Source organism: Ranitomeya variabilis, chromosome 5, assembly GCF_051348905.1.
Source record: "Ranitomeya variabilis isolate aRanVar5 chromosome 5, aRanVar5.hap1, whole genome shotgun sequence".
NCBI lineage: Eukaryota > Metazoa > Chordata > Amphibia > Anura > Dendrobatidae > Ranitomeya > Ranitomeya variabilis.
The window spans coordinates 126,668,249-126,678,357 of NC_135236.1; the positions used below are offsets into that span (position 1 = coordinate 126,668,249).

The following is a 10,109-nucleotide window of genomic DNA, read 5'->3' on the forward strand; positions in this document are numbered from 1 at the left end:
GGTACAATGGTGAAGTAGCTGCACTGCTGCATTTTTACTACATTCAGGCTAAGAATTGATGGCTGTCTGAAAGTTCGGACCCCACCAACTATAAAGTAATGCATGTCCTAGCAATACGCCATCGCTTTATAAGATGGAAACACCTCTTTAGTAACACAATAATGTAGAGTTCTCACTTCCAGTTACTCTCAATTTTACCCAACAAGAGTATTTCATTCACACCTTCCAGTAAAGACCCCGTTTACCACTATCTTTAAGGGTTTAGTGCCTGTTTAGATGGCACCGTATTAGGCGATCGGTGTCCTAGATACATGAACGCTATCTACAGATGACATAACTGCTGGGGAGTTGTGTATTTAGAGAAAATAAATTCTTTCAATTGGATTATACCTTCAGTGAAGAATGGCTAAAATCCAGCTTTACAACTGTACTATTCTGAGCGCTGAGCCCAGCCTGCCCCCCTATCCAGCCCTGTGCATGTACTCACACGCCTGGGACACTTTTGTAACATGCAGATTAGGTGCCTGCCTCTCAAAAATAAGGCAGAAAGCTGCCGAAATAGACACCTTGGGTGAGATGCCAGTGCCAATGAACTTGCAACAGGATTACTGAGAGATGCAGAATGTCCCTAGAAGGCCCAAATAAACAACTGTTTGTCATCCCCAAACTGCAAATTTAGCTACTGAAACAATCGGACTTAGCCTTTATAAAAATCATAACAACAATATACTATAGGGTTGCAGTTGTCGAAATAAAAAAAAGATCACCTTTAATCCATATGCAAATGAGGGTGCTTCGATGCAGCCTTGGTGTGGACAATGTCTCGATGCAGCCTTGGCCAATGTCTCTGTGTGTCCTTGGTGTGGACAATGTCTCGATGCAGCCTTGGCCAATGTCTCTGTGCGTCCTTGGCATGGACAATGTCTCGATGCAGCCTTGGCCAATGTCTTGGTGCAGCCCTGGCGTGGCCAATGTCTCGATGCAGCCTTGGCCGATGTCTCTGTGCGTCCTTGGTGTGGACAATGTCTCGGTGCAGCCTTGGCCAATGTCTCTGTGTGTCCTTGGTGTGGACAATGTCTTGGTGCACCCATGCCATGGCGAATGTCACCTTGGCCAATGTCTCAGTGCGTCCTTGGCGTGGCCAATGTCTCGGTGCAGCCCTGGCGAGGCCAATGTCTCGGTGCAGCCCTGGCATGGCCAATGTCTTGGTGCGTCCTTGGCATGGACAATGTCTCGGTGCAGCCTTGGCCAATGTCTCGATGCGTCCTTGGCGTGGACAATGTCTCGGAGCACCCATGCCATGGCCAATGTCACCTTGGCCAATGTCTCAATGCATCCTTAGCGTGGACAATGTCTCGGTGCACCCATGCCATGGCCAATGTCACCTTTGCCAATGTCTCAGTGCATCCTTAGCATGGACAATGTCTTGGTGCACCCATGCCATGGCCAATGTCACCTTGGCCAATGTCTCAGTGCGTCCTTGGCGTGGCCAATATCTCAATGCAGCCCTGGTGTGGACAATGTATAGGTGCGTCCTTGGTGTGGACAATGTCTTGGTGCAGCCTTGACGTGGCCAATGTCTGGGCGCAGTCCTGGCGGGCCAATGTCTCGGTGCAGCCCTGGCGTGGCCAATGTCTCAGTGCAGCCCTGGCATGGACAATGTTTCGGTGCAGCCCTGTCATGGACAATGTCTCGGTGCAGCCCTGTCATGGACAATGTCTCGGTGCAGCCCTGGCATGGACAATGTCTCGGTGCAGCCCTGGCATGGACAATGTCTCGGTGCAGCCCTGGCGTGGACAATGTCTCGGTGCACCTGTGGCGTGGCCAATGTCTTGGTGCAGCTTTACACCCTCCAATCTGCATATCTAGCACCATCCCTGAGTTTTATTGACATAACTGGCTTTCTCACAGTTACTGCTCCCCAACCTCTAATCCCAGCTGCTGCGCTTGTGCACTGACGCTGGAGGAGCCCAGTAGCGCATGCATAGTGTCAATGCGGGCATGCTCTTATCTCCGGCTCCTCTCTGAAGCTACTTGTTCACTAAACTTCTGTGTGCAGTGAGAGGCAGCCTTAAATTAGCAGGGGCCAGAGATTACAGTATGCTCGCATCCTCACAGAGTGCGCAACGACACTGACGCAGTGAGTGCACTACTGGGCTCCTCCAGTGTCAGTGCACGAACAGGGGTTTAAGCTAAGGAAGCATTGACTGTGTGAACATCAGCGGTGTAAATCAAGACCAGGGGCGGTGCTAGCGATGCAAATTGTAGGGCATAATGGTGCACCGAGATATTGGCCCCACTAAGGGTGCACCGAAGCTCCTCGATTTGCGTATGGATTAAAGGTGATTTTTTTTTTTATCAACTACAGCAGTTATATGTACAGTATGTACATTAACTTAACTATCCCTGTGTGGCCTATTAAAAATAGAAAAAAAAACAAAACACATAATCAGGTTCCTCGCATCATGTTCTCATACACTTTATGCAGTCAATAGCCTCTGTGTCTGTACTGCTACATACTTAGGCTGTTAACTGGTTCATGCAGCTTTACATGAACACCCGAGCCTTACACTATGGCTGGTCCAAATAACTAAAGCAATTGATACCATCCACCTCTCGTGTCTCCCCTTTTCCTCATAGTTTGTAAGCTTGCGAGCAGGGCCCTCATTCCTCCTGGTATCTATTTAGAACTGTGATTTCTGTTATGCTGTAATGTCTATTGTCTGTACAAGTCCCCTCTATAAGTTGTAAAGCGCTGCGGAATATGTTGGCGCTATATAAATAAAAATTATTATTATTATGTAACTAGTTAACTAGTATGACTTATTTCTCCTATGTCAAAATTTAAGTTGCTGAATTTGCTGTTTGGGGAACACAGATCCCCTTCAAATGCCACTGCTTTCACAGTATGCAGAAAATAGTATATTAATATATGGAGGGAGAGAGGAGTGCAATCAGGCATTTCAAAAGATCTACTATGTATCATTGGGACCATAGATTACCAGATGCCCCATCAGCACCACGTGTTGGTAAAGTATCTGACAACTTCCAGAAGTTCCCTTTGGCACCATTTATGCCAATCTCCTGGACCTTGAATAGAACATTCAGCTATATCTATAGACAAGACTGTGCAAATGTCATCAACAGAACCTTTTTTTTTTTTTTTTAACCTACAGCCACAGTCCCCAGCCGTCAGATCACTGGGACCTTTAACTTAAAGGGAAGCAGTCATTGGTAAAGGCCTCTTTACTCTCAAGTACTTATAGGTCCAGTACTCGCCAACAGAGGGCGCCCGCATGTGACTGGCACCAATTGCAAAAACTAATAGCATTGTGTGCCCTATCCTGTCTCAGCCAATGGGATGTGCTGGTGCCGATCACCCAAGACTGGAACGCCACTTTGTTGGGGGATGGGTGGGCAAGTAAAATAAGTTCATAGTGTAAAACAACCCACGATGGTGACGTATACAAGAGAGGGGATCCCCATTGGGAATAATGTGTCTGTTGATAATTTTGCACGTGAATTTACACACAAACAAAATCAGGTAGAGGGAGGTGCCCGAGTGTTTTACAAATCTCATCCAATGCTGCAGAAATCTTTGATAAGTGACATCTCCTTGGGTGGAAATATACGACCACGGGACCTCACTGAATCATGTCACATATTGCAGGTTTGCTGTGAATTCTTGGAAGTAAAAATGCGCAATAAATCTACAATGAAATTCGACAGATCAGCAGCAAAATCTGCACGGGTGGATTGGGTGGGTGGATGTTTCACCCACTGAGGGAGCTTCCCGCTACACTGGAGTAAGATGCACCTGATCTATTAGGCGGCACTGGAAACTCACAACTACACCTTCCCGTGTCGGCTCCTGGTCCGCTCCCTCCACAAAGTGCCACTCACTTTCGGAGAAAAGTGTCGTGAGTGGCTGTAAAAAGTTTAAAAAGTGGAAAATTATAATTGCGCATTTTACCTTTTTTCCCGATCTGCAGAATTTAAGGGAAAATCTGCAATGAAATCCACATACTGTAATTCTGCCTGGATTTCCCTGCAGAGATTTTCCACAGCCAATGCACTACATGTGGAGCCGCCAGAAAGGTGGAAGGTAAAGTATCACAGAGTCTCACCATGTTGGGAGCTAAGGGGCCGCGTGATGACATGGGGGGCATTAATGGCAGCCAAGGCTGGTTGTCACAGGATGCTAGGATGGAGACGCTGACTGTTGTGGGTACAAGTACTAGGACACACCGGACACAGGGGGCACCAGACTACACCCAGGTACAGTGACTGTGCCCCCACTAGCCCGGGTACAGTGACTGCACCCCCACTAGCCCGGGGTAGTGACTGTGCCCCCCCCCACTAGCCCGGGTACAGTGACTGCACCCACACTAGCCCGGGTGCAGAGGCAGCGCCCCCACTAGCCCGGGGTACAGTGACTGCGCCCCCCACTAGCCCGGGGTACAGTGACTGCGCCCCCACTAGCCCGGGGTACAGTGACTGCGCCCAATAGCCCGGGGTACAGTGACTGCGCCCCCCAATAGCCAGGGGTACAGTGACTGCGCCCCCCAATAGCCGGGTACAGTGACTGCGCCCCCCAATAGCCGGGTACAGTGACTGCGCCCCCCAATAGCCCGGGTACAGTGACTGCGCCCCCCCAATAGCCCGGGTACAGTGACTGCGCCCCCCAATAGCCAGGGGCACAGTGACTGCGCCCCCCAATAGCCCGGGTACAGTGACTGCGCCCCCCAATAGCCCAGGTACAGTGACTGCGCCCCCCAATAGCCCGGGGTACAGTGACTGCGCCCCCAATAGCCCGGGGTACAGTGACTGCGCCCCCAATAGCCCGGGGTACAGTGACTGCGGCCCCCACTAGCCTGGGTACAGTGACTGCGCCCCCAATAGCCCGGGGTACAGTGACTGCGCCCCCCAATAGCCAGGGGTACAGTGACTGTGCCCCCAATAGCCCGGGTACAGTGACTGCGCCCCCAATAGCCTGGGTACAGTGACTGCGCCCCCAATAGCCCGGGTACAGTGACTGCGCCCCCAATAGCCCGGGGTACAGTGACTGCGCCCCCACTAGCCCGGGGTACAGTGACTGCGCCCCCCAATAGCCCGGGGTACAGTGACTGCGGCCCCCACTAGCCTGGGTACAGTGACTGCGCCCCCCAATAGCCAGGGGTACAGTGACTGTGCCCCCAATAGCCCGGGGTACAGTGACTGCGCCCCCCAATAGCCCGGGTACAGTGACTGCGCCCCCCAATAGCCCGGGTTCAGTGACTGCGCCCCCACTAGCCCGGGGTACAGTGACTGCGCCCCCACAAGCCCGGGTACAGTGACTGTGCCCCCACTAGCCCGGGTACAGTGACTGCGCCCCCCAATAGCCCGGGTACAGTGACTGCGCCCCCACAAGCCCGGGTACAGTGACTGCGCCCCCACAAGCCCGGGTACAGTGACTGCGCCCCCACTAGCCCGGGTACAGTGACTGCGCCCCCACAAGCCCGGGTACAGTGACTGCGCCCCCACTAGCCCGGGTACAGTGACTGCGCCCCCACTAGCCCGGGTACAGTGACTGCGCCCCCACAAGCCCGGGTACAGTGACTGCGCCCCCACAAGCCCGGGTACAGTGACTGCGCCCCCACTAGCCCGGGTACAGTGACTGCGCCCCCACAAGCCCGGGTACAGTGACTGTGCCCCCACTAGCCCGGGTACAGTGACTGTGCCCCACTGTAAGCACTGGGGGCAGCACCCATGGCATGATGTGCCCCTTCTGCCCTCACCTGGGGATGGTGATGCACTTGGTGCTGATGCTCTGGGTCGCCAGCGCTTTCTCCAGCTCGTCCAGCTGGCCGGTCTTCTTCAGCTTCTTCACCAGGCTCTTCACCGCCTTCTCGCACCACTTCTCCTCCTGGCCATTCTGCTCGCCCTTCTTCCAGCCCAGCAGTCTCTTCACGATTGGGGGAGTGAAGGGCAGGATGGAGGACATGGCAGCCCCCTGGTGTAACGCTGCGGGCTAGGAGTGTCGGGGCTGCTTGTCACACGCCTGTGTCCTGCGGGGTCGCCCCTCTACCTGCCGCTCATCGCCTGCACTTCTCCACTCTCTCTGCCTACAATTCTCTTCTAACTTTTCATTCCCCCCCTCTCCGTCCGAGCCGCGTCACCTCCCCTCCTTCTCAGGGTATTCCTCCGCCCCTGGCACCGGTCACTCCCACCTTGTCCCGCAAACACCCCTGTAGCTCCGCCCCGTTTAGTGACATCACGTTCCATGCATCGCATATAGGCCGGAGGCTACTGTAGGCGACGGGGCGGGGCGGATGGTGATTGACAAGGACGGAGAGATTAATGCGCCTGGTGACGCGGTCCACTAGTCTGCCCGAGCCCTGGCCACTTTCTCTTGCGTGTGTGATGGTGCAGACTGTTATTCATACACTGCGTTACTTTCCTCGCAGTGTACAATAGTATTCTGTGCCACTAATAGGTGGTGACACTACAAATAAGAGGCCTGGAAGGATAAGCTTTGTGCTCTGGTTCCCTATGGGGCATCAGCTGCACCCTGGCACTGGAGGGCACACACAGTTATGGGCAGGGCTAGTACCAGTGCAATGTGGGCTCACTCATCTACTGTAGCACCAGTCTGGCGAGCAGAGCGTGCTATAATCTGTGATGCCGCCATGCGCCCCATCTCGCCCAGCGCTCATGGCGTCTGCCCGCATTCACCGTAGTTATAAGGGCAACTTTACAAATTACTGTTTATTAAAACCCTCCCAAACCATAAATGCAATTTCTTATTTATTGTTTACGTCTTGTTGCCCAGGTTACCAGCCACCACTGTGGTCTAGCAGCAGTGGCCGAACATGCTGAGTACTTACAGGCTTTTACCAGTATCTGCTCTGAAGCCAGCTGGCATCACTGGAGAGCCATCTTAGCTCCTGGTGTATTTTCCGATGCTGCAGATAAAAATCTCAAAGAGGGGCCCAAGAGGTAAGGGGGCCGGCTACCACCTTCAGATCTGTCACAGACACAAAGAGGGGCCCAAGAGGTAAGGGGGCCTGCTACCACCTTCAGATCTGTCACAGACACAAAGAGAGGCCCAAGAGGTAAGGGGGCCGGCTACCACCTTCAAATCTGTCACAGACGCAAAGAGAGGCCCAAGAGGTAAGGGGGCCGGCTACCACCTTCAGATCTGTCACAGACACAAAGAGAGGCCCAAGAGGTAAGGGGGCCTGCTACCACCTTCAGATCTGTCACAGACACAAAGAGAGGCCCAAGAGGTAAGGGGGCCGGCTACCACCTTCAAATCTGTCACAGACGCAAAGAGAGGCCCAAGAGGTAAGGGGGCCGGCTACCACCTTCAGATCTGTCACAGACACAAAGAGAGGCCCAAGAGGTAAGGGGGCCTGCTACCACCTTCAGATCTGTCACAGACACAAAGAGGGGCCCAAGAGGTAAGGGGGCCTGCTACCACCTTCAGATCTGTCACAGACACAAAGAGGGGCCCAAGAGGTAAGGGGGCCGGCTACCACCTTCAGATCTGTCACAGACACAAAGAGGGGCCCAAGAGGTAAGGGGGCCCGCTTCCACCTTCAGATCTGTCACAGACACAAAGAGGGGCCCAAGAGGTAAGGGGGCCTGCTACCACCTTCAGATCTGTCACAGATGCAAAGGGAGGCCCAAGAGGTAAGGGGGCCTGCTACCACCTTCAGATCTGTCACAGACACAAAGAGGGGCCCAAGAGGTAAGGGGGCCGGCTACCACCTTCAGATCTGTCACAGACACAAAGAGGGGCCCAAGAGGTAAGGGGGCCTGCTACCACCTTCAGATCTGTCACAGATGCAAAGGGAGGCCCAAGAGGTAAGGGGGCCTGCTACCACCTTCAAATCTGTCACAGGCACAAAGGGGGCCCAAGAGGTAAGGGGGCCGGCTAACACCTTCAAATCTGTCACAGGCACAAAGGGGGCCCAAGAGGTAAGGGAGCCCGCTACCACCTTCAGTTCTGTCACAGACACAAAGAGGGGCCCAAGAGGTAAGGGGGCCCTCTACCACCTTCAAATCAGCAAGCAGCTTCTGTGACAGACACAAAGAGGGGCTTATACACTGTTCTTGCACAGGGCCCCTCGTCAGTCTGTGTCCGCCATTGTCTGAACCAGTGTGTCTGGCCCTAAAGTAAATGGAGCAGGAACGCCCGCAGGAAGTCGGGAAGTTGTGCTCTGCTTCCTTCATGTTTTTATATGAATTTCATATGTTGTGTTTTGTCTATTTATGTCAGAATTTAAATAAAGCTTTTTCTGTTCGATCTATATATATGGCTGTCTGCGGACTTTATTAATGTCTGCTTGCTTGGAAAGGCCTGATTCTGATGTCTGTTTTTTTCTCGCACGTGAAATAAAACAGAGCATTTTTCATTTCTGTTCAGTTTCAGATTTTCAGCAGTTTGATCAGTGTGTCCTGCTAAATAAAGGGGACATGTCACGTCCCCATACACTATTAACCTAAATCTGCCCGGCCGGGCACTGAAAGCCTGGTGCTGGGAAGAGATGACCTGTTTTCCTCTCTGCAGCTTCCATCTTTCAGTCATAGACGTGTGGGTCAGACACAGCTTAGTACATAGACTATGATGGATGTTCATTTTTAGCTATAGAAAGGTGTTTTCTCCTTCAGATCAGCTCGGCTGGATGTCCTGTCAGGTAGGCTGAACAGAAGAATGCGAGTTCATGATGTCTGACAGCACGCTGCTCTGACGTGGCCTCTATCTCATGCTTCACGCAGCCCATCCTACTCCTACTTCATGTCCTCTGAAATCTAGGATGGGGTGTTATTGATGGTAGCGGCCATCTTGGAATCCTGACAGGTTGCAGTATATAAAGCATACCTTTTTGCTATATACAGATATTTAGAAAAAGTTTAATATTTAAATGTGTATTATTTATTTTAGTTATTTATTTCAGTACATTTCTCGGAGAGCACCTTTAATCTGCAGATTATTTCCATATCTGGAGGTTAATAGCTTTTTGGGGCACGACAGGTTCCTTTTAAGACTCATTCAGATGAGAGTAGAATGCGTCAGTGTGCTGTATGGGGGCATACAAACAGCACAAGGACCAATGCAAGTCAATGGGAAAGGCTGCATTAACATTTTAACACACAGACTGATGATCAGCATGGAGAAACCACAGCGTGCACTACTTTGATCTGTATTTTGGGTCAGACTTGCCCATTCTAAGTCAATGGTTGACTAATATACGGATCACACACAGCTTACCATCCCTATGTCTTGTGTTTTCCATGGACCTGTAACTAATAACATCCTGTTATTACAGCAAGGAAGTTCAGACATTTTAGGCTACAGAGGACTAATGAGCTGCATAATGGCCCACCATATGAATGCTGAGAGGCTCATTGTTCTTGTGCAGGACAAGTGTGAACTTTGGGCTACTAGAGGGTCCTCCTATAGTGACAGAAACAAAAAGGTGTCCAAGGTATGCAAAATGCTCTTCCTCAGTATGAAGGTCACACCTGAAAAGCCATTCATCTGTAATGCTTTGAACCTCATTTATGCTGATTAATTTCCACATCCTTATGTCCATGAATTATTTATTTTTTTATTTAAAATTTGGATCGATCTGCTCATCTCTAATTATTGACTGTATTTTTGTATGTTGTTATTTCATCAGTCTATTTTATATCTCTTTATCTGTTCAGCATACTCTCAGTTTTGTTTCTGTATTAAATGTGTATTCCAAAATCTTTAGAATTCAGAGTCCTCAGTGGTTGATACCTTTTAATGGCTAACTGAAAAGATGGTAACAAATTGCAAGCTTTCGAGACTACTCAGGTCTCTTCATCAGGCATAGACTACAAGAAATTCTGGAGAATCACATATTTATGCACAACATATCACAGAAAAAAAAAAACATGGATAAGACAGGTGTCTCGAAAGCTTGTAATTTGTTATCATCTTTTCAGTTAGCCATTAAAAGGTATCAACCACTGAGGACTCTCAATTCTAAATATTTTTCTATCTACTGGCTAACACGGTACCAAGATATATATCTTTCCTGTGTTCCACAATCTGTAATTTTTTTTCAAAAGCCCAGTATCCTTAAAGTGAATGT

At 50.7% G+C, this 10,109-nt stretch overlaps 1 protein-coding gene across 1 annotated transcript in view; it reads right to left on the bottom strand.

The window, feature by feature from the left end:
- SMAD3 (SMAD family member 3) overlaps nt 1-6,166 on the bottom strand; it is a 135,517-nt gene extending 129,351 nt beyond the window's left edge. Inside the window, exon 1 of the mRNA XM_077263257.1 lies at nt 5,778-6,166. Coding sequence (XP_077119372.1) covers nt 5,778-5,983 — 206 coding nt within the window. The 5' untranslated portion in view covers nt 5,984-6,166. The remainder of the gene's footprint in view (nt 1-5,777) is intronic.
- Between the last annotated feature and the right edge of the window lie 3,943 nt (nt 6,167-10,109).